This window comes from Cryptomeria japonica, chromosome 7, assembly GCF_030272615.1.
Source record: "Cryptomeria japonica chromosome 7, Sugi_1.0, whole genome shotgun sequence".
NCBI classification, from domain to species: domain Eukaryota; kingdom Viridiplantae; phylum Streptophyta; class Pinopsida; order Cupressales; family Cupressaceae; genus Cryptomeria; species Cryptomeria japonica.
The window spans coordinates 507,853,242-507,879,250 of record NC_081411.1 but is presented as its reverse complement, the minus strand read 5'-3'; the positions used below and the strand labels follow the sequence as shown (position 1 = coordinate 507,879,250).

General features: G+C 35.4%; 1 protein-coding gene across 2 annotated transcripts in view; it reads left to right on the top strand.

Annotated features, from left to right (window-relative positions):
- Window positions 1-21,385, top strand: part of LOC131060154 (mitochondrial carrier protein MTM1) — a 69,052-nt gene extending 47,667 nt beyond the window's left edge. For both annotated transcript variants that reach the window (XM_057993272.2, XM_057993273.2), the window contains 6 exons: window positions 791-961; window positions 1,228-1,327; window positions 19,523-19,614; window positions 20,278-20,427; window positions 20,580-20,638; window positions 20,754-21,385. In XM_057993272.2, the coding sequence (XP_057849255.1) occupies window positions 791-961; window positions 1,228-1,327; window positions 19,523-19,614; window positions 20,278-20,427; window positions 20,580-20,638; window positions 20,754-20,886 (705 nt within the window). In that variant the 3' untranslated portion in view covers window positions 20,887-21,385. The remainder of the gene's footprint in view (window positions 1-790; window positions 962-1,227; window positions 1,328-19,522; window positions 19,615-20,277; window positions 20,428-20,579; window positions 20,639-20,753) is intronic.
- Window positions 21,386-26,009: the final 4,624 nt, after the last annotated feature.

Sequence of the window (26,009 nt, the reverse complement as noted above, 5' to 3'; positions counted from 1 at the left end):
CAAAAGATGATTCTTTCCCTAAGAAATGTATGATGTATGAGTTGATTTATTTTTTATTAAGGAGGTGCATCTAATTACTAATGGCTAATTCACTTGAATGTCTAGACCAGTGGCTTGATTGCAATGCATTAATTACCAAGTCAATAAATTAAATTTTGATCAATTAATAATTAATGCTTTCCTGGTGGTGATCTGATGTATTGTGATGATGGTTAATGGCGCATGATCAGCAATTTCAATGATGTATTTGTGTTCCACATAGCCTTTTTCCTAAAGTATATTTTTTTTCCAACTGTGGAAGCCTCAAACACCTCACATTTTTCCATATTATATTGGATGATGGCTTTTGATTGTTGGTTGTTGATTTATTTTTGAGTTCTAGGGATTCAATTTCATGCTTGGGTACTCTTTCTAGTGTTATGTGGAAGGGTGGTAATGATTGGTCATTATAAGTCTAGAAGAGTATCAGTGAACTGCTTTGCCTTTCAGTTTTGTAACGAATCAGAGTTTTAGATTACATCTTACAAAAATGTTCATTTTTTGTATCGCAAAAGTTTTAATTAAATAAATTTAGCTTTCTAGGTTGAGGTGACAGGAAAGTCTGTTGACCTGGAATGTGGTTTTTGTTTTATCTCTCTTATGTGTATTAAATTTTGTATGTGAAGCTGTACCTTAGGTTGAATATGAAAATTTTAGTATATGCTATGGGTGTGTTGAATTAGGCTTTTGTGAGTTTTTCAATTAATGTAGCTCGTGGCTATCTTATTTATATTTTTTAAATGTTAATCAGGTGGGGATATATTTACCGTGTTACGACATTTTTCGAGACTGGCTTGAGAGCTTTTCAAGTGCAAATGCACCCCAATTGATGCCATATGCTCCATTAGTTGCAGGATCAATGGCAAGGTCATTGGCATGCATTACCTGTTCTCCAATTGAGCTAGCAAGAACACGAATGCAGGTTAATCCTTATTCTCTTCTTCATTACAAAATTTATTTGCATTTTCTTTGATGAGCATCTTCAAAGGCTATGTGATGTACCATGCACATGTATTAATTGGTGTGAAGATGCTAGATGAACATTTGAACATTTCACCTATGTGATTGCAATTATGTTATTAAAATATTTCTACAAACATAGGACACAGGCAATTTCCATATTCAAGTTGTGCATTTTGCACGTGTCTTTGCAAGCTTTGATTTAACAGCTGTTTTCCTGGAAATTAGGCACAGAAAGGAATTCCAATGGGAGTGAAGCCTCCAGGCATGTGGAAGACCATGCTGAGTGTGCTGTCACCTATGAAAAGTGAACCAACTCTAGGAAACTGTAAGATTCATATTGCTTCCTCTAGACCATTATTATTATTTTTATTTGATGTGTTGTTGCATACATATGGTATAGGGTGTTGAATATATTAGGCTAAAATGCTTGGAGTTGTCATTATCAAATGGAAGGCTGTTTTCTATTATGTTATCCAATGTTGCTGGTTTGGGTTTTGGATGTTTGCTGATTTTTTATTTTATTTTTTGGTTCAGCTGTAAGCCTGTATATATATAAGTTGCCGGTTTGGGTTTGGGGATCCAGTTAGCCAGTTCAGCTAATTTTCTTTTTGGGATTTGGGTTCGTTAGAACAAAAAAAATTAAAAATCACGTACTATATGTGTGTGTGTGTGATACCCATATAACCATATTTTGCACAAAATGTTTAAGATTAAATACAGAATTAAGAACAGTTGATAAGTGTTAATTCAATGTCAATTGTCCAATCATAAATGTAAAAAAGTAGTAAAATAGACGATATCCTAGTAGCGTTACTTGGAATCAGGATTGGCTTGGCAAACCTGGAGTATAAATGGAATTCAATTTCTTGGGGAAAACTCAGGAGGAAAATGATATTTACATCTGGCATAGTACAAAATAATTTCTATTGTTTCGTTTTTAAAATCAGAGTGGAGTCTAGGGCAAAAGTTCTTATTGGGGTTTTTTAATTGTACCATGTACCCCTCTCCACTCCTCCCTACAAAAAAGAAAAAATAAAAAAATATAAGAATTAAATATAGACTTAAATTTAAAAGGGAAGGTACCTGGAATGTCATTAAGGAGTGATTGAGTTATAACAAACTAGAATTAAATTAATATTTAATTTTATCAAAAGTCAAGGGGCATTATGAAGAGTTATGTCTATGACTGAAAAAAGGTATGTAAGAGAAATTAGATTTACTTGTATGATCTTTGCAGTCGGTATCCAAAATATTTGCTCATCAAAAATCTAATTTGCCACATTAACCCTTGTATGGGTATTAGTATATAATGAAGAATTCCACTCCTCACTAACTAGCATGCACCTAAAAGGTCTCTTTGCTTGGAGCAAGGATTGTAATGTGATGAAATTGGTTGTAAACTGGGTTATTTTAGGATGAGCCAACTCCTACCCTCTGAATTGCCTCATTAAGCTGAGGACTCACGTGTGATTGTATATGAATTAGATTACAAATATTTTTTACTATCTGCACACATGCTTTGATCCATGGAATCTTGCTAAGATCCCCCAATATAAGGGCAAGGCAATGAGCAGCGCATGGAGTCCAAACCAATGATGGTTGGCTATCCATCAATAGTCTACCTGCAACAACATAATTTGCTGCATTATTTGTAAACACTTGCACCACGTTCTCCCCATCCACGTTAGCCAAGACTACCTCCAAAGCTTCACAATGGAATTCAACATTTTTGGAGTTTCTTTAAGTATCAGTACATTTGATGAATGTTGTGCCACCTAGGAAAGAAACGAAATCAATTATCCGGTAAGGCATAAATTAAAAATATTGATCACTAAAGCAATGTATTTTAGGAAGTATAATCATTTGAGGAAAGAACAAGGAAATTTAGCAATGTATTATTTCTTTTATCCATTCAACCATCAGTCATGATGTTGCAAATCTTCTTCCCCCATATCTGTCACCGGTCCTCTATTGTAGATTTCACATCAGTCACCTTTTGAGAAAATGGGGCCCTTTATCTCCTCATCATTAGGGGCTTTGTACCCACACCACGAACATTAATATCATCAACCATTTTTTGCCAATAAGGAGACATAACACAAAGAAACCCATGAACTATATTATGTTCATTAAATAAAATGTCAAAGCTATAAAAAATTCTTATAATCATGATTCATAATTTAATTGTATATCTATATGAAGTTATAATTATAACTTTATGCTCGCCTAGTTTGATCGAAAGGTTAAAAACATCTTATTAACTAAAAATAAACGAAGAAAAAAGTTAAGTGTGTAGACATGTTCCATGTAATTTAACCTAACAAATTTCCACATGTACATGGAGAATAACTTAGAGTCATCAAAAAACTAGTTAACTCATAAAGGAATTCTATTTGTTCTAGCAAGAATCATAATCCACAAATGTATTAAAACATTGTTTTTATTGGAAAATGTGAAGTGCAATTGCAAAGTAATATAAATCTACATGACCACCAACACCAAAGAATGAAAAGGAAAACGAAAGTTGACACATTATACAATTGGCTTTAAATCTAAGAAAACAAAAGGAATTAAATATGATTCAAATTTTAAGGTCTTGCAATTAAGTTTGGATTGTTAGACTTTTCTTGGTGTTCATAGTTGGCTTCTTAGCTATCTCAACTAACTAGGGTCCTTGATCCTATACTAGGCTCCCAATGAGGGGGTTTGTGAGAATGGGGAGATGGAGATTGTGGAGCATTCGCCAAGCAGGTGGCTCATGAATATTTTTTAGATAATAAGTTGGGGCAACCTATAGGGGTCCTTTCTCGAGAAAGAAACAACATTATATCAAATATATAAACTTCAAATAACAAATAGCTGAGAAGTTGATAGAGAAAGACAAATATGAAAAACTAAAAGGACTGTAGCCAAACAAAACACCTTGTCATCCTAGGGGTAGAGCCAACATCCACAAGCCAAAACCCCACACTTGATGCCATTACTTGTCATAAGAAAGCTACTAATAGAAACCAAGTAGCTAATCCAAAAAGTTCAACCAACAATAGAGATTCCAACAATCACCCCACTTTGCACCGAATAATAGATGTACCGCACCACAAACCAATTAGACACACTATTGATCACTTGTCAATCCCTCAATGACCAACTCTTGAGATTGTTGCTTCTCTCCATCTTGTTATATCTTCAACTCCTTGAACATAGGACTTAGTCAAGGTGTCTAGGGCATTGGAGCACTGCCTTTCTTCTCAATTTTGCTTTATGTACCAAGTGACCAGAAAGCACAATTTCTAGAGACCACACAACACCTTTCTTGTATTAGCTCAATATGCCCTAAAGACACTTCCTTTTATAGTGAGAGAATTTTCTTTTCGATAGCTCCCATCTTCATAGAGCCCTTTTCATTGCTGTCTTGTTCATTCTTCTCTCTAGTACCATTGATGACAAGCTTTGACGAGTGTAGAAACATGCCCCCAAAAGTATTCAAGATGAGCATATGAAGTAACCATGATTGTATGCAACATGTAGAAACAAAATAATTAGGCAAGATACAAATGTCTAACACCATTGCTTTGGAATGGGGTGAGCCTATGCTCCCAGCCCTTACTCTTCCATAACAACTTTACAAAGCCTAGACCAGCATCAAATTCTAGTTAAAAGTTGATCCCATAGTGTGATTCCCCTATATCTTTGGTGACTTCAACATATTCTTCTCTTTGTGGAAGTCTAACAATGATGTTTAAGGACTAAGTTAATGTTGCCTTTGTTTTTGTCCACCCCATTTCCTTTAGTTTCTTTGGGTCATGTTGGTAGGGAATTGTAAAGGTCGTGAAACCTTGGTTGGACCTTGACAAGGTTCTCGAAACCTTACTAAACTTCGGCAAAGTTATCTCACATTTTGAAATTGTGTGTCTTCTTTTTTCTGTTTTAGCTTTCTTCATCAATTTCAAAACCTACATCGGAACCTTATAAGAATGTCATTGCTCGTGAGTGGTTTGCCACTCCAAAGAGAGGTAAATCTCAATTGCCTAAATGGCTACACAGGTCCCACTTTGCAGAAGAGATCTCACATATAATAGTCCTTTTGCATAGACTAAGAGGTACTGAAAATGCACATGATTTCAAGGAGTGGATGTATTTATTCATCCAAATAGTTGTTCTTTGAGAACAATTTATTGACTGGGCCCAGCTCATCAGGTATTAGATACACTTAGTGATTATCCAATTTCCACTGAATAAGTCCTACATGTCCTCTTATCTATTTTATGCAATTGCTTGCACTAGGTCTTGGCTAGGCCCGCGTCTAGTGGAGGTACATGATGACATAGTTCAAATTTATGATTATTACACCCAACTCGAATTGGAGAGGAGTTACAGAAGTTCTAGAAAAGTAAATAATGTGTTTACTATGAAAGTAGTGAGAGAGATCCAAGGAGACATGGGTTAGCAAATCTCTTCGAAGGCTATTCAGCTAGTTAACACTTATGGCAGCCACTTCACATATTTCCAAAGGTTCACTTACATCAGGGTTGGAGGCTTTGATGGGCTCCCTTATAAATTGCCCAAATATGCTGAAGACAAATTTGTTCTCATTGAAGTGTGTAGACAAGTAGTTGAGGTGAATAAAAGGTGCCATGAAACGAAGAAGGCCTGCATTCAATTTCACATTGGTCTCGATTATTATTCATGTAAATCTATGTCTGATACTCTCAACATTGAGAGGGACTTGGTAAAGTTTTCCATGCAATTCTTTGAAAGAAGGTTTCCCTTTGATAGCAAGGATTTTGTCAAGAATAACCCACAATTAGGTCCAAGCTTTCACCAAATCCCACGTTTGGAATATTATTGGGCAGATTGTGCAGATGAGTATGAGGTTAGGAAGAGAAGTTGGATGAGAATGACCTTGAGGCAGATTGTGATTTTCAAGCTAATTAGGTATATTTCAGAAATTGAAGAATAGGTTATTCTTGCCAAATGGAGCAGAAAGGAATTTAATTGAGACTTCCAATTTTGATTAAGTGAAACAAAATGTCTTGGAATTTGGGACTTAATCAAACAAAGGGAAGGGAGGGGCAAATATAAGTGCAAATAAATACATTTCACTCTGCCCAAACAATTTGTAAAATGGGAAAAAACATGATCAATGGGTAGGGAGAGCATTGTAATGCAATTGATGGCAAATTGACCGAACTTTTCTAGGGTAAAAAATGGGGATAACACTTCCAAATCGTCAAACTATGGTCTTCTAGACAATGTGAAGTCTTGTGACAACTCTTGACTAGTAATGGTGACAAATGATCCCCATGTTCACGTTTCTTAGATCCTTAATGACAAGTATGTCTTGATCAATAGGTTTAAGGACATCCCAGATATACTCCTCTATATTAATCTAGCTGTTATTAGAGAGTTGGGTATCCAAGCCTAGTTGAATTGGGTGATTGCAACTTCATTACCGATCTATAGATATTAGCATAGTTACAAGACCCGGCGAGTCTCGAGGTGGGTCACCTCTGCTGAGGCCAAGCGACCCTAGACTTGGACTTGGTTGAGTCTGGCCGGGTCTTGGCAGACTTGCCGAGTCCCGAGCCCTGTACTTTGCCGCCTAGACAACATAAAACAAGCAAAAAAATAATTAATGTGTTTGTTTTAAGTGAAACAAAAGGTAAATATATTTAGACTCTCACCCTAAAAAGTCATTTTTCTTGTTTGCAAACACAAGGAGAGAAAAAGAGGGTTTTGAGCAAAAAAATAGAGGCATTGAAGAGCATACCAGCAGATAGATTGAAGAGGAGATTGCAATTGTTGATTGTTTGTGCAATTTTGTAGCTTGCATTCAAGCATTTAAAGGTGTTAAAGGAGGATTTGGAAGAGGTTTCTAGCAAATTTATAGAGGTAAGTACCATTTTTTTGTTATTTTTTGATTTTCTTACTTTCATATTTCCATTTTTTTACATTTGTTTTGTTTTTGTTTAATTTTATATTGATGGGAAAAATTTGAAAGTTGAAACCCTAGTTTTGTTTTTTCTTTCTATTATTTATTTTGAAGTTTAACTTAATTAGAATAAGAAACATTATGCTGATTGTTTTCATTTATAATATATTGCAGCATAATGTCTCTTCCTACTGGTAGTGGAAGTGGTGCCCTAGTTAGACAGGATAAGGCGTGGAAACATGGCATCCCCGGATCAAAAAAAGAAGTAACATGTATTTATTGCAAAACAAAATATAATGGGGGAGTTATTAACCGGTTAAAATATCACATTGCACAAATAGAATGCCATGATACAAACCCATGCAAAAAAGCACCCCTTGAGGCTATACGCGAAGTGCAAGCTCAATTAGAGGAATTTAAAGAGAAAAAAGAATTAAAAAGGAAGCAAATGGAAGAAATGGCAGCCATTGGTGGAGAGGCTTCTTCAAATCTTCGGCCTCCATTTGCTGGATTTGGAAGTAGTGGTTTGTGGTAGTGTGAGTGTGAGCATTGGGCCTCGAATTGCGGAGTCGAACGATCACTGATATTGGCTCCTCTGAGCCTTAGACTTCTAGCTTTTATGTTGATATATGTTTTGAACTTTTGATGACATGGATTTTATATTCCATGAATTTTGTAGACATTTGACACCATCTGTATTTCTAATGTGTTATTTAGTTTAGCTCATTTCCTTCAGCTCAATCCTAAAATTTGCATTTATACTTATGTGATGAATGCAAACTTGTGTGTGTTCAAAGTAGCTTCTATTTGATGAGATTATTGTGTCTTTGAGGTTTATTTATTAAAAAATACATGAAACAAGTTTAAAAATTTCTTGGGTTTTTCAATTTGCTGAGTCTTGGTCGAGTTTTTGCCGAGTCTGAGCGCAGAGTCCGAGTCCGAGTCTTGTAACTATGGATATTAGGAACATATGGGTAATTGGGAATAGGCACTGACCATAGAGGGGTATTTAAAAGAACACAAATTTTGGATTCTTTGCAAGGCTTGTTGATTAAACTTTCTCAAATTTTTGCTGTCACCTGCAATGCTGGTTTCATAAAGTTGGCTATCCATTCAGAGAATTATGGATAGGGCTAGTCCTATGTTGGTCAAAAAAATTTAGTGCATAAAGTTGGCTATCCATTCAGAGAATTATTGGAAGTGAGATTAGACTTTTCAGTTCCAAGCAAGGACTTGGGAAAGGAACCATCCTTTTAGCCCACTATGAAAGGATGTAGAGAGCTCCAAATAGAGAGAAAAATTGAGAAAGATGATTCAACTTAGTGTAGATAAGTAAAAAGCAAAAGATTGGCAAAGAAAACCTAAACCAAGGGGAGCATGTAATAAAGAGTGGGATGAGAAGACACTTGCAAAGAAAGCTTCCGGTTGAACACAACATAGACTTAGTTGCAAAGGAAGAGATAACACAAAGGAAACACAAGAAAAAATATTATTCCAAGGAAAAGTCAAATACTTTAGAAGTGAGAAATTGACAACAAAATAGTGATGAATCCAAACCCAATCTTGATCAAAGAGGTCAAGACATCATGCACGAACTATAATGCTACAATAAGTGTGATGGCATGCTTATTCATATGGCAGATCAACAAAGGGGAGGATTGAGGAGGAATAAATTGCCAAAGAAAGGAAAAATTGAGGATTGCTTAGTTGGTTGTATGAATAAAAAATATGGCAACCTTCAATGCACCTAGGAGTAGAGGGTGGTCAAAATTAAACTGAAAGGGTCTTTCTCATTGTTGATTATATTTGAGAGGTTTTCTCTATGTCTAAGGTGTGGGAACTTGGCCTTGTTAAGAAGACACAGTTGAAAGGTATGCTCAAAGCATAGGGACATGGAAATCAGTCTCAGTAACAAGACATTCTTACAAGGGAGGAAGAAAAGGAGACTTGGTTTGCTTTGACATCATCAGTGTTGTTATCTCTTTGAATATGGTAGAACCAGAAATTTTTAAACCTTTGTAGGAGGCGACAAGTGTTTCCCAAAGCTTTCTTTAAACACTAATAGTAATTTTTGATGATAGCGTCAGAAGAAAGTGCAGAAGTTAATATTTGCAACTCAGATTTGTTGATGGTTTTTTGGAGCTTATGGTGGAATGCATAAGAGATCACCCTCTATATAACCAAGGCTTACGCTAGTTTATTAGAAGCTTATTTTAGCTCCAAATAAAAACTATAAGTAGGATGATCTTTGTGTCACGACAAAGCCTCTGACCCGAGCCTGATTTAGATTGCATTTGGAGGTTCTATCTATGTGCAGTTTAGCCTAACTGTCCTCTGGAGGTTCTATCATACACAACTTGCTTGCAATCTTAATGACTGTTTCCCAAATTCGACAAAGTTGACAGCTTTTATCTTCAAATTTTCTTTGATTTAATGAAATACTTTCTGGTAGGTAAGGCCATGGGCATAAATTCTAGATCAAGTTGAAAGATTTAGAAGTGAATTCAGATGAATTTCATTTGGAGCAAAGCATCATGAGAGCTGAAAAGTATGCAATGGGATTCCAAGATGAATGGATGTCATGGACATCTTGAAACTATCCAAATTCAATTTTACTTCTTGCAAATTTGATTGAGAGGTTCTCACTTTGGGAACTTGCTAAAATGAGGATTCTGATTACAAGAATCTTCCTAGAGGACAGCTTGGCGACCAGCACCAATTAATTATGAGATTTAAAAGAGGTTTTGGGAGATGAAAAGAGCCCCGAATTCGATGGTGTTCCAGATTGAGACCCCACCCCTGAGGGATCCTACCTCCACCAGGAAGTACAGATCTGACCAAATTGAGCTGATAAAATTCTACTCCAAAGATAATTGAGCTCGCTCCCCATATCCAACATAATCAGGCAGCTAGAGTTTTGCAATTAGAGTGAGAGTAACTGATACCAAGGCCTCTTTCCATCTTCTGGCAACAAACTTGCTGTCAGTTGACGAGATGAAGTCACAGAGGAGTTTGCTCAAATCTTTGAAAAGGTGATTGAGGGGCAGAGGACGGAAAATGAGAAAAGAGATTAGTAGGGATCGCTTGCAGGACAGATTTTATAACTATAGCTTTGGTCAACATACTTATGGTTTTTCATTTCTTCAAGTTAAAGATTGTTTATTTTACTGCAATGTTATAAATATTAAGTATTGTTGTTAAATATGGATCGAAGAATAATGACAGCGATTCTGGAAGATTGATTGCCGTGAGTTATTGATCGTCTCCATCATTGAATCCGGTTTAAATACAAGAGGAAAGGTTGCCTACGTAGGGACATGTCCATACGTGGCAGTTGCCACGTATGGACATGTCCCTACGGAGGCAACCGTTCATAACAATTAGTTTGTTTATGTTTATTTCCAAACTGTATGCTCTGTTAATATATCACTCTCCAGATAATAACCGATTTACCATTAGTTAGATTCATGAGGGCTATATCTTAACACTCCCTCTTAGCAGGAGTGGATCTAAGTAATTTTCTTGGGAGCATATTCTGTCATGACTTCCGACACAATTTGGGACAACATTTAATATAGTCTTGTCATGACAATAAACTCAATATCATGATATCCGGCTCAGTCCGGGACAATCACTTAAGAAGTCAATCATGAGATGATCACATACTTTAGGATCAAGATATCCGACACAGTCCGGGACAACAACTTAATGTAGTCAATCTTGACACTTGGTCAACTATTGTCAAGATCGTCACCTTGAAATAGTAACCTTAAACATAAGAAGATCGTCATCTTCTTGAACACAGTTAGAATATTGCAATATACATTTTATTTATTTATTCATGAACAAATTACACATGGTAGGAATTTCATCCTAATAATCTCAATTATAATCTAGTCATACCATGTTTACTTCTGAAGTATTCTATCTTCAATCTTGCAAGTGGCTTGGTGAAGATATCAGCATTTTGTTCTTCAGTACTGATGTACACTAGTTTTATGACGTTTCGATCTACCATATCTCTTATGTAGTGATAAGGGATCTCAATATGTTTGGATCGATTGTGAAAAACTGGATTTACTGAGAGCTTGATATAGCTCTGATTATCACAGTGAATTATTGTTGAATTCAGAGTTTTTCCAAATAATCCAAATAATAACTTTCTTAGCCATACCGCTTCACGAGCTCCCATGGAGGCTGCCATATATTCTGCTTCGGTGGAGCTTTGTGCAACTGCTGATTGTTTTCTACTGAACCAAGATATCATAACAGAACCAAGACTGAAGCAACACCCTGTAGTACTTTTATGGTCAGTGGTACTTCTGGCCCAATCAGAATCAGAATATCCTTCAAGTTGAATCTCAACATTTTCATACTTTAAGCCAAGTCCGATTGTGCCTCGTAAATATCTTAGAATGTGTTTAGCAGCCATTAGATGTATCTTCTTAGGTTCACACATGAAGTGACTTAATACATTTGTAGCATAGCAGATATCAGGACGAGTATTTACCAAATACATGAGTGAACCGACGATTTGTCTGTAGAGTGTGGGATATGTAGGTTCTGAATCTTCTGCCTCAATTTTCAGCTTGTGCAAATTAGTTTCCATTGGTGTAGCTAATGGCTTACACTCCATCATCCCAAATCTAGTTAGAATATCTGTGGTGTACTTTCTTTGATTTAGGAAGATGTAGTTTTTCTTCTACCATACTTCTAATCCCAAAAAATAATGTAGAAGCCCTAGATCCTTCATATCGAATTCTGCTGCCAGATCTTGCTTACATTTCTCAATGAGATTATCCTCTCCTGTTATCAAAAGATCATCCACGTAAAGGACCAATATAATCATATTGCCATTTGAAGCCTTGAAGTAGATGTTGGGATCTGCTAGGTTCTTGGAGTACCCTAGTTTGGAGAGATAGTTGTCTATCCTTGCATACCAGGCCCTAGGTGCTTGTTTTAACCCATAGAGAGCTTTCTTTAGTTTACAAACATAGCAATTTTTATCACGTATGGTGAATCCTTCTGGTTGTTTTATATATACTTATTCTTCAATTGAACCATTTAGGAAGGCAGTCTTTACGTCCATTTGGTGAATTTTCCATCCTTTGGATGCTGCAATTGCAATGATTGTTCTTATTGACGTATACCGGGCAACTGGGGTAAATGTCTCTTCATAATCAATTCCTGCTTTTTGAGAGAATCCCCTGGCCACAAAGCGAGCTTTATGTTTTTCAATGCTGCCATTAGATGCATATTTGATCTTGAATAACCACTTGGATGAGACAACTGATTTGTCTTTTGGTCTAGGCACTATATCCCAAACATCATTCTTTAGTATAGATTGATATTCTTCAACCATAGCATCTTTCCAAGCCTGTTTTGATAAGGCTTCTCTGACATTTGTTGGTTCAGAATTTGTGAGTTCGGTTAGAAGTGCAGCATAACATTTTAGAGTTCTTGTTCTCTTATTTTCTTTGGAAATTTCATTTGGTTCTACATTATTCTCTTCAATCATTTTCCTTGCCCATAGAGGTCTTTTCTTGTTATTGAGTGTTTCAATATTTTCATCAACAAGAGGTTCAGAAGCTCTTATGATGTCCTCCCTCTCAGTGTCTGAAGGTTTGGAATTTTCTATGATATTCTCCCTCTCAATCTCAGTTATGTGATCTTCTTCTTCTTTAGTAATGTTATCATCCTCAGGTTCTTTGAGTGTGGTGTTTTCTTCAAACTTTACATCTCTACTTATCTCAACAGATTTTTTCCCTGGAATGTAAATGCGATATCCTTTAGTATTTTCACTATAGCCTATGAAGATACCTCTTTTTCCGGATGGTTCTAGTTTTGTCCTCTTTTCTTTAGGAACATGTATATATACGGGACAACCAAATATCCTTAAATGACTTAAGTCTGGTTTGTTCCCTGTAAAAGCTTCTTCAGGAGTTATGTTTTCTAGAACTGAGTGCGGACATCTGTTTTGAATGTAGACTGTTGTATTTGAAGCTTCTGCCCAGAATGAAGTGTGTAAGTTTTGGTCATGCATCATGGCTTTTGCTGCTTCAATTATGGTTCTGTTCTTTCTTTCTGCTACTCCATTCTGTTGTGGATTATATGGTACAATATACTCCCTCTTAATCCCAACAGAATTACAAAAGTCTTTGAAGTTGTCAGATGTATATTCTCCCCCATTGTCGGATCTTAACACCTTAATTTTCTTCCCTGACTGGTTTTCTACTAGTGCCTTGAATTCTTTGAACTTAGATAGTACTTCATTTGAGTCTTTGCACTTTAGAAAATATATCCATGTTTTTCGAGAGTAGTCGTCAACAAAGATTATGTAGTATAAGGATCCAGTTAGGGATGGTGTTGACATGGGACCGCATAGGTCTGAGTGAATTAGTTCTAAAATAACTTTTGATTTGTGCTCGCTTGAGGGAAAAGAAACTTTTACATTCTTTCCCAAGGCACATCCTTTGCAAATGTCTGTGTGTTCAGATTTTAGTTGGGGCAGTCCCGAAGTAATCTTCTTTATGTTGGATAGAGCACTATATCTTAGGTGTCCTAATCTTTTGTGCCATAATTCATTATTATTTGAAACTTCAAGATTTAGTGCTTCCTTTTGATCACTGCATAGTTTGTATAGGCTAACATCTCTTGAACCTACTGTTATGGCATTTTTGATACTTGTATTTTTAGGCCAGAGTAGAACTTTATCTTCATTGAAGGTAACCCGATATCCTTGATCAGCTAGGCCTGAGATTGAGACTAGATTTCTTTTTATTCCAGGTACAAACAGAACATCCTTTAATTGTAGAGATACTCCATTTCTTAGTTTGATAGTACAGGTCCCAATTCCTTTCACAGGATATGTGGAGTTATCTCCAATAGTAACCTCTTCACTTGAGTGCCCGTTAAGTGTTTCAAACTGATTTCTGAATCCAGTTATATGCCTTGATGCTCCACTGTCTACGATCCAAGTGTTCTTATTTGTATTTATTTCGCTTGATAGGGCTAAGAAGAAAAGTGAGTTTTCTCCTTTAACTTCGGCTAGACTAGCTTGTGTTTTCTTCCTTTCTGGACAATTCCTGTGAGTGTGCCCATATTTGTCGCATTTGTAACACTGAATTTTAGACATATCTCTTTTCTGATGGTTTTTATTTCCTCTCTTCTGTTTGGAGAACTTTTTCTTTTTGTTGAAGGTATTTGTATTAAGTGCTTGGATTTCTCCTTCTTGATTTGTCTCTAATCCTCTTGAGATTAGTCGAGATTCCTCTTGAATGCACTCATTCTTAAGTTGTTCAAATTTGGGTAAGGGGGGTGTTCTGCTAATACATTGAATGTAGGATTCCCATGAAATTGGTAATCCTCTTAGGGCTATGAGAGAGATTTCTTGATCATCTACCTCATTTCCAATAGTTTGTAATTGGTCTTTTACTTCAGATATCTTTGAAAAGTATGTAGATATTGTATCATCTTTATTCATCTTTATGTTTAAAAGTTGTTGTTTCAAGGTTAACATTGTGCTCGCATTGTTAACTTCATATGTATTTTTAATGGTTTTAAATACTTCATATGCTTTAGGCAGTTTGGCTATAGATGGAAGAATATGATCTTTGACTGAGTCAATAATTATTTTCTTTGCTTTATTATTACGCCTTTTCCAGGTAGATTTCTCTGGTTCATCATTTGGCATGTCTAGATTTTCTTCTATGTAAGACTCCAATTCTAGTTCTTCAAGAATGGCAATGATTCGTATCTTCCAGGAAACGAAGTTGGAGGCTCCTTCGAGTCTATCTTCCACTCTCATATTACTTGACATTTTGAATATTTTCTTAGTTGGATATATTCTCTGCGTTGATTTGTTATTTACTTCTGATAAATGCTTATGAGTATTATGGCTGTCTAATTTATTCTCTTAATATGTTGGCTCTGATACCATGTTGTTAAATATGGATCGAAGAATAATGACAGCGATTCTGGAAGACTGATTGCCGTGAGTTATTGATCGTCTCCATCATTGAATCCGGTTTAAATACAAGAGGAAAGGTTGCCTACGTAGGGACATGTATGGCATGTCCCTACGGAGGCAACTGTTCATAACAATTAGTTTGTTTATGTTTAATTTCCAAACTGTATGCTCTGTTAATATATCACTCTCCAGATAATAACCGATTTACCATTAGTTAGATTCATGAGGGCTATATCTTAACAAGTATAATAATAACTATAGGATATAGTTTAAAAATATAATATTTTTAAACAAAACTTTGTCAAAGTAAAATTTTTATTCTATATAAAATAAAGTATATAAGTTTTATTCAGTATTTCTAAATTTTTATTAAAGTTCATTAACCTTTGTATACATGCTAATGATCATCAGTAAATTTATATGAAATTTTATTTACCTGTTTTCATTATTTTTAAATGATCTTGTAAAGTGATAGAGTTTTCTGAGATTTTGTAGAGTTTTTTAATCGAGTGTCAAAAATTGGCTTCCATGGTTTTGCCAAGCCTGAGATTCCACACTATGCTTTAGACTGGGAATTTAGAAAACCAGAACAAATGACCTAATTGAACAAATCTCAAAGAATCTGTAACATGCCCGAGAAATTTAGCCTGAATTACTTCACCATCATCAGTATTGCTAGTACAACAACTCACAACCGTTGTGACATTGGTTTATGTAATCAAATGGCAGGATATTTGCCTAAAGGAAATCACCATAATGGATTGGTTTAAAACATCCAGGAGGGTAGATAAACGAGAGGTCCAAGTGTGGGTGTTAATATCAAGAAGAGGAGCTTTCTAGAAAGGAGGAGCATGCAAGTAGGTCTTGGGAAATATCCAGAGTCTGAAAGTGTAATGTTCCTTAAATGTGCTGATGACAAACCCTGATTCGTATTACTGAATTTTAAAATGAAAAATCAATGTGCTAACCAATGTTAACTCTGAAAATGTGTATTTCTGGTTTGTGAAATAATCCCTAACTGCTGTATAAAAATGTTGACTAGATTCTGCAACCTCAATAATAATATTTAATTGAGCTTTTTGCACTTACTAGCTGCTGCATGGCCTGGTACAGTTGTATGGTACTGCATTAGAAGACTGAAACGTTGTACAACTGCTGTTAGGAAGGTACAATGTGACTGAAATTGATATGTAGACCCTTCTTGATGCTGATTCCTCTCACAAATGATGAATTATCATTACTTAATGCCCTGGAATGGAACAGCTGGCTAGAGATCTCAATAAAAATGCTAAAAAATTCAGAGCTGTCATGGAAACATCTGCAATATGTCATAAATCAGAAATTTTCTCTTTGCAAGGTTGGTGCTTTACTTCAAATTGCTGATTGCTGATTGCTGATAAAAGATGACTGAAATAGCAACAAACAATGGCTTGTGTGACTATTTTAATGTTCAAAGTGTTCGATTTTTTTACTTAAAAGGTAGCAGTCAGCCAGGCTTGACTGGAAATGTCATAAACAATTCTAGATCCAACTCCTTGTCATCCAAAGAGTCAAATTTAAGGATCAAAAAACCCCTTCACAGGGGTAAAAGCAGATCTCTTTCTCCATATATTCTTTCCAACTTTTTATGATCCAAGAGTGGAAGGTTGTATAACTTTGGCCATGTTTTTGTAAATCTGCAACTGAGGGCATGCTTCTGCAAATATTCTTCCTTATCACAAATGAAACTGTCCACATAGATCTCATGAACATGGGTCGAATTTTGGATAGGGAGAGGATTGTTTTGATTGACCACTGTTCTTAGAATAGAAGTGTCAGGAGGAGAATCAATCGAAAGGGATTCGGGCGACTGTTGCTGCAAGCCTCTGAAGGCAAAATTCTGCTCGCAATTTGCAAGTGCCTCCCTAGAGTTGTGCAGCAGCCTTCAAATCTTGAGCATTTTCTTGCCTGAGATGCATTCATTATGAGCAGGGTAATCTGGCATCTCAAGATTGCCATCTACAAGATCGACAACAGATAATGGACCAAAACAGGTTTGGATCCTTTAAGTTATCTTTTGAACTGTTGAATTGTCAAACCATTCCCCGAGGCTCCACCAGAAACACTTTTGTTTCCATCTGCCAAGGTGGGCAGCGATACTAAATGGCATCATCTGCTGGCAAAAACTACCTGCAAATTGCTGCCAACAAGTGATTTGTGAGAGGGAATGCCATTTGGGCATCAAGATTTGCAAAATTTTGCAGAGCTTGAAGGCAATACAAGAAAATTTTAAGAGAGAATTTTTTCTTGCACATACACTAAGGGATGAAAAATTCTTTCATATCTCAAAGTACTTTTAATTTTTAATTTAATTTATTAATTAATATTTAATTTTAAGAATTTAAAAATAATTTATTTTAGCACTAGTTTTTAAAAACACCATTTATTTTAATTTTAATAATATTATTAGCTGCCCTTAAAATTAGAGATTATTGCACCCAACTTAAATAATATTATTAATTATAGTAATTCAAAAAATGAGGACATGACAAGAAGCTTGCTGCTTCAGTTAGAAATAATTCTTGCTTCTTTTAGAGATATTTTCTTAGAATGATGGGGATAATGATGAATTATTGGTGAAAGCAAAATGATGCTATTCATGCATGGATTTGCAGTTGGAAATCATACAATGGTTCTTCATGCACACCTGTGAAAGATGAACAATATCACAATTCTATGAGTGTGAATGGGGTGTGGCCAACAGACATAGGAAGCTCCCTATGGATGTGAGGCAAAATTTAGCTTTTGCAGTGTTTGGGAGGGAGTGACATTTAGGAATAAGCAATGAGCAGTTTAGATTGCGACACGTAAGAAAGAAGTGAACATCAGCACTGAACATTTGGAGGTGTCAAAGAAGACTGACTGGTGGGAAATGAGAGAGAAGAAACACATCAGATAAAAGCCACGTAGAAATAATCAGCAATGGCTAGAGAATGTGAGAAATTGAGGCCATTTTTAATGCTGTATAGTCAACCACACTTCGCCTCTACAATTAAGAGGGCTAGAGACAAGATGATAAAAGTTTTGAATATGGAAAATCAAGGCTATCTGTAATTCTACATAGTCAATCACTCTCTACAATTACAATAAGTTCATTAAGAATAATTTAATGTGCTCCACGTAGATGTGCCCCCAGCTCTCAACCTCCGTCCCCATCTCCAATGACATTTCTGGTATGGCAGGATGGCAGGGGATGTCCCCTAGCCATCCCCAAATATCTTAAAATATTGAAATGTTTCCACGTGTTGCAGAAGTAGGAAACACTGGGAATGTTTGGCTGTCTGTGAGATGGCCGAAGACATCTGAGATGTCTTTGATCATCCTGGGGATGGCCAGATGTTCCTGATAGCAAATAAATTTTTATAATTCGTAAAAACAAAACTATCATTTATAGCATTAAAGAAAAGACTGTTAGATATGGGATGACAGCATTTTAGCATCAGCAATAAATATATCATGACACCAGTATAAGAGCAATTAAATTTATCATGAGAGTAGTGACAGCAACAATGATAGTATAACAAGAATAAATATATCATGATGCAGATTCATAGCTAATGATATATGTTATATAACAGTTAACACTAACAGCGATAATTTGGATTTTTGATTATTTCTTCAAAAAAGTCTTTAACTTCAAAATTCTTGATATGGTATTAGAGTCGTTATTATTGTCAGTTGCAAAAGAAATTAAAGGTGCATTGACCATGGTGTGGTACAGTGTTTTATTGTGTGAGAAGTGCAGTTTTTTTGGAATGTGGTTGGCATGCAGGCTTCTGTAGACATCGTCCAACATAATTTTAACAGTCTCATGTTATATTGTTGCTGTTATACTGCTGTCCATTAACTCGTAGAAATTTTACTCTCTCTCTCTCTCTCTCTCTCTCTCTCTCCCTCTCTTTATTCTTTTTCTTTCTTTCTATATATATATATATATATTAGAAAATTTCAAAACATACATATATGTATTACTGTACCCCCACCATCCCCTGAAAATGGCCCTCAGATTGCCATCCCCAAAACATGTCCCCTGCAAACCTTATGTTCCTGCCAAGTAATTCTGAGGAACTGATGCTCATATTCCTCCAGTTCTGGTAAAATATATTCTGCTTTATTTTGTGTTTGATTTTATTAGGGTGCTCTAATCATTCAGCTTTGCACGTGCATGTATTGCACCTACTTTTGGAGACTATCCACTTTATGCGTTTTTCAGGGGAAATCTGATACTGGTTAGGATGTTTGGTAATTTGGTCTCATCTCATATGTTTGCGAGGGGTATGTTGGATATTAACATCATTTATGCTTGAAGTACAAGTCATCTTCTAATGCATATTTTTTAGATTATCTTGCTTTTGTGCTTTGAAAGAAAATTGTAAGGCAAGTTCTCCTCAGCATTATGCTCAGCATGCATTATTTTTTAGGTTAAAATTGTCTGTAAATTTATCACTACATTGAAGATTTAAAGGAGGAAACTACCTACTTTTCATGCAATTCATCCATTATTTGGAAAATGGTAAGCTAATCTAATGTGTAGCTCTATATGAAAATCACTTCTAAGATGTGTATTTGATTAAGTACAGTTCAAGGATTGCGGGTGTTATGGACTGGAGTTGGAGCTCAGCTAGCTCGTGATGTGCCATTCTCTGCCATTTGCTGGGCAACTCTTGAGCCAGTAAGGAGCGTTTCCTGCCTTTTCTTTTTCTTATCCCTTCGTTTACAAATAATGGATAACTAGTGCTTGATAATTTTGGACAATTCATTTGTATTATGGTGAGCTGCTATCATTTGAAGACATTACATGCTGAAACCAGTTAACAAATATATATATTTTTTAAATTAATATTTTGTTTGTTCTGCTGGAAACACATGTTTTCAGAGCATGCTGAGTTTTAAATACAAATATCAAATCTATAAATGACTATTTTTCCTTGCCCCATCAAAATATTATTGGATTGATCTCCTTTTTTCTGCTATCATTTAATGTCACTGAATTGCACGAATTTAACATGTAAAAGTTCAGGCAAGTACATGCAGAAAAGTGCTAAATTGCAAAGCTTGAAAGCTTGGATAGTTTGTTTACATGTACTATTTCTTTAATGGGATAAAATATTCTATGCAAAACTCTATTTTGTATATCCTTGATGCTAGTAGTATTATATACAATAAAGTGGGCTGCTATTTGTTTCATAGCTTTCTCTAAGTGGTATATGTGACTGTTATCATATACGAATTTCTTTGTGATTCTCAACTGTATACTTACAATGTTGAGATATATGCTTATTTGTGACCCTCATCATGTGATTAACAACCAAGGGTCTCAATGTTATACCTACAGGTTAGGCGACATATTCTTGGACTTATAGGTGACGATGCAACTGCAGTTAATGTTTTTGGAGCCAACTTTTCAGCTGGTTTCATAGCAGGAAGTATAGCTGCTGCTGCCACCTGTCCTCTGGATGTTGCAAAAACTCGTAGACAAATAGAGGTATTTCTGAAGAGTCACTACTGTAATATTCTTGCTTTAGCTATTTGATAATTTCTGCATACACAACCTTAATGCTTTTCTATTGTTTGTATCAAAATTAGCTTAGCAGATTCCCATTAAACTTTATTGATGATGTACTTGTTGCTTTTCAGAAAGATCCAATGAAAGCAATGAAAACTACCACAAAACAGACTTTGGTGAATGTTTGGAGGTCATTACCTTTGTCATTATCTTGATTTTTTTGATAGGATTAAATGAAATTGTACTGTGGCTAACAGCCTTGTCCAGACATTTTGAATGAATATCTAGTGGGTTTCCTTTTCCAGGGATGGTGGATTGCGGGGACTATTTATGGGTGTAGGACCACGTGTTGGGCGTGCAGGCCCCTCTGTTGGGATTGTAGTTTCATTTTATGAAGTTGTAAAGTACTTGCTACACCAAACACAAGCAACCTCTTGATACGGCTTAACTAAGGAGTTGAGAAACCAGATCTTTCAAGCATGCGGAGTTGAGATGGCTTATTACAGGGCTGCTAGCAAGATCAGTAAGCTGGTTTGCAAGGGATGCAAATAAATCTTTCTAGATCATGGCAAATCTCTTGTGGGTTTCAGCACACATTAGAATCTTCTTTTAGTCAAGAGTAATGTGAATTTTTGACACAAGGTAACCAGGCAAATGCAAATTGTCCCTTGGCTCATCATCATTTTTTCAAACGGAGGCTTCTTTGTTCAATGAATCTGAGAGATCAAATAAATGTCTCATGTCGGAGGTCACACTGCTGGACATACTGTCGGCTCTTCAGTCAAAAATTCAAAGTTCTTGTTTATATCGGGTCTCAATAGGGCAAAGTTGCACATGGAAACATTTTAATTAGTTTTGACTCATGACAGGGGATGTTAGAAGCTTCCTCTGTATTTGTTTTTTTCTCATATAAGGAGCAAATGGTATTTTCCCTATATTTTCTGAGCAAATGTGCACTGAGAAATTTCCCATCTTCTGCAATTCTTTCAAGCATATGCCAGTATTTAAGCAATAATGTATTAATGAAGTAAAGGGTGAAGGTAAATGAAATGAAAATATCTCATAAACATCCAAGTCGTGAGTAAACTGCAAGTAAAATAGAATGCCCGTAAAGATGAATTATCAAGAGTGGTTTAATAATCGGAAAAGAGTTATTAAATTAGTTGAACTGATTCTTCACGAGTGACAAAAATCAGTGTCTGTAAGGGCATGTACAATCCTCTGTAAGAGGATGAATTTGGTTGTATTTGTAGAGAAGAAAAAATTCTAAATATAGAAAATGCTACATTGTTGAGGTAATGGTAATTTTGAGTACTATTATTTTAAGCAGTGGAGAGTGGAGAGCTTTGGTCAAAATTTCAAATATTTATTTTTTTGGCTCTATACGTGCATAAAGAAATAGAAAGTATTACTTGTTAATATTTTAAACCTTTTAATAGCGCAAATGTAATTCTGTAAATATATGTAGTCAGGTTTCATCATAACTAGTCAGTAGTAGGACTGGCCAGTCACGTTGCACTTTACTGAGTTGACTCCATGACATTTTTGCTCAAGTCTTTTCTACTTGCTGAAATGTCTATAATAATGTTTCTCTAAGGAGCATTCTGATATAGCACCATGATTCAATAAATAACAATGGGAATTCATTTGTGCACTTGATTCAACAACTAAAGTTGGAAGGTTTGTGAAGAGTTATGCTTTGGAACTGGGTCATTTTTCATTTTATTTTGGTGGTATTCGATTGGTGGCAAAACTCAAATGCAGGTTATAGTGCTCAAGTAATTTATCGGCATCGCTGGAAGTGAGTTGTATGTCTCATAGTGTTAGTGCAAATATACATCCTGTTATAGAGCGTACATCTAACATGCCATAAAAACAATTTGCAAGAAACATGAAACAAATGTTATTGACTTTTAGGAAAGATTTGATGTAAACAAGGCCCGAGCAAATAATTAGGCTTAGTTGTGGAACGGTAGTTGGAATGGAATTCTATAGTTCAGGTAAATCTATCGAGAGTAGATGGCATCTTAGATGACAGTTAAAGGTCACTAGAGTGTAGTATAGGGAGTGATTCACCCCTATTATGTTAACCTGCAGCCATGCATATTGATTTGAAGGGCGTGTATCATTTGAGATGAGTATTTTGCATACCACTTGATACATTAATTGTCATCACTACCACTGCATCTATCTCATATCCATAGCAGGTGAGTGCCACAACTTAACCTGTTATGTAACTGCTTATCAGAGAGTGCGAAGGGAAGCTTCTAGATCTTATGCAGGCATGCACGTGAAACTATCATTGCCAATATGATTAAGTTTTTTGATCAATTGTCAATCATTCATAAACAATTTTTGATCAAGTTGAGTATATGCCCAACTGAAGAAAAATTAAGTCCACCTGAGTTTGTAATGAAGATGACTAGAACAATGGCAAAAATAAGGGTAAAAGATGTTTGGGCATAATTTTTTTTGAATAGGGGAATGGTTACCAATAGTCGTTATAGTTAACTTTGTTCAACCAGAGCTTCTAAATGGTACACCAGATTTTGATGATTGTTTTTGTTTTCTAGGTATGCAACTCAAGTCTAATGTTTTGACTTCTGCGTAGTTATGACAAATGTGGTGGGATTTGTTATGCATGCAAGGATAAAAAAGTGGTCATTTCAAGTTGACGTCCAATACATCTCTATTGCCCCGTTAATTGTTCGCTTTGACCATCACAAAATTTGCAAAACTGATTTAATACTTGTGCTCATATGCCCCAATAATCGTGTGCTATTGGTACCAATAAAGTTGCATAGTTCCTCTAACTACTAACTTTTTTTCAGCTACTATGTATTACTAGTGGGTGGCTATTAGCCCACAAAATGATTTTTTAGTGGGCTTTTAATTAGTGAAATCCAATGAATGGTTATTGGAACACGGATGGTAATTGAGCCCCTTCTCCTATTGTTCACATACAACTTTATAGTATTGTTGGTACATTGTTTTTCTTGCATTCAATTTATTATTTTATTGCATTATATGAATCTAGGATAGAATATACTTGGTTTATATTTGTGTAGGTAAAATTTGTACTGTGTAACTTTTATTTTTTTGCTTGGCAGAGATGCATGGTTTATATTTGGGTAGGTAAAGTTTGTATCGTGTAATTTTTTAGTGGGCTTTTAATTAGTGAAATCCAATGAATGGTTATTGGAACACGGATGGTAATTGAGCCCCTTCTCCTATTGTTCACATACAACTTTATAGTATTGTTGGTACATTGTTTTTCTTGCATTCAATTTATTATTTTATTGCATTATATGAATCTAGGATAGAATATACTTGGTTTATATTTGTGTAGGTAAAATTTGTACTGTGTAACTTTTATTTTTTTGCTTGGCAGAGATACATGGTTTATATTTGGGTAGGTAAAGTTTGTATCGTGTAACTTTTACTTTCTTTATTTGGTGGAGATACACGTGATTGCTTCTATTCTATGACACACACACACACACACACACACACACACACACACACACACACACACACACACATATATATATATACGTATATATATACACACAATATATATATATATATATATATATATATATATATATATAAATATAAAATAAATCATTTATAATAAATCTGATTTTCTTTTCTTTTCAAAATAAAATACCTTTCTCTTTATCTATTTTCAAAAAAAATATTTTTTAACCATATATATATATATATTTAAAACTTAATTAATTAATATAAAAAAAATAATTTAAAAATCAAAAAAAGACTTTTGATTAAGTGCTGCCACACAGCCCTTTAGAAAGGGAGGTGGTGGCTTATGGGGGCCACAACCCCACAACCAAGGCTGTGGGTGGCCACGTCGTGGCTGTCCAACCATGGCACCCCCTCATGGGGTGGGGAAGCCATGGCTCCCCTTCCATGGGGTTCGTGGTGCCCAACACCCCCCCAAAAATATATATAAAATACATTTTTTTTTTAATAAAACAAATCAAATGCAGTCACTGTGAATTGTTTTTTTTCACCAGAAAAATAAAATTGAAAAACCCAGCCACATTTAATAAACAGCCAATTCTTTTTTTTTTACAGCAATTTTTTAACAGGGCTAAGAAGACAAATCTAGGGTATATGATTTTTTTTTTGGTTTGTTTCTTACAAATTCTTCTCACAAATCTTTCCTTTCAACATCTAGAAATTTCAAAACAAACCCAATTTCCAAGTTGCCCAAAATGGAAAATTTTGACAGCATAACCCCCTATTTAATGAACAATGAAGGAATTTAAATCTTAAACAAACAATAGAGAAATTAAAAACACTAGTTTAAATTTCATTCAAACACACCCACAAACTTACAAGAATTGATTTTAAACCGAGATTTTACAAAAACAAAAGATTCAAAATATCAACCTAGTGAGCTTTCCAAGAAGGCTAAATTGAAGAAGAGCAAACCTCCAACTTAAACTAATCTTCAACCACAAACTTCTTCAGCCCAAAACCCCACAAAAAAAATATCCAAAAAATATTTTTCCCCCAAATTCAGGATGAATGATTTTGGAAAAATATTTCACATTATATAAAATTTTTCTCACACAAAATATCTTTTAAGTTACATTTAAACTTCTAAAATAAAAATTGAAATATAATTTTTTTTTTCAAAATAATACACACTTAATTAAATTTCTAATTTGAAATCTTTTTTTTTTTTTTCAAAACAAACCAATACCTTTTTAATTAAATTTTCTCATTGAAATAAAACCCCCTTTTTTCAAAAATGAAAATCAATTAACCATTAAATAAATATAAAGGTAAAATAACTTTATCCCGTTTTTAAACAATTGAAAACACGGGTTATTAACAAGAGGCTCTGCAAGTTTCAAAATTCAAACACTTGTCGTTCATGGTGGATTTTGCTAGTGGGGATCTTTCCCCACTACCTTTGGGCCCCGCTTTGGACTCTGCGATGCTGATAATGTCTGTCACATCCCCACCTGGTTCCACGGTCGATTCTCCTTCCGGTCCGGCTGTGATTCTGCTTGATAGTTCGATTGTGGGGAGTACACTGGTCACGCCCATGGTTTCTGTTCCTAAATCCGTTGTGTTGGTTGTTCATGATAAACAATCTATCAGTGAACCTCTTGCCGATATCATGAATCTCAAAGGCTGGAAAAATGTGTTGGTCGGAAATACTGAGACTGTGGACCCCAACATCGTCCCTGTCTACTCAAAAATTGAGGAGGGAACGTCTTTAGAGCTCCTTGACATTGTTCTCGACCGCATTTTGCACAACATGGCTAACACCTTGGTGGGAAAAAAATTATCCTTGTGCCCCACGGTGGAGATGGTTAGAAAATGGGTTAAGGACAAATGGAAACTGAAAGGGAGTGTCTCTGTTAGCACTATGCCTAGAGCCCTCTTCCTCTTTAAATTCACTACTGAGGAGGATGTCGCTCTTGTCCTTTCTGGTTGCTGGTCCTATGGTCGTAGCAATCTTTCCCTTTATCGATGGAAGGCTGGTTTTGACTCAGCGGCTGATTTACAGAAAACTGCCCAGG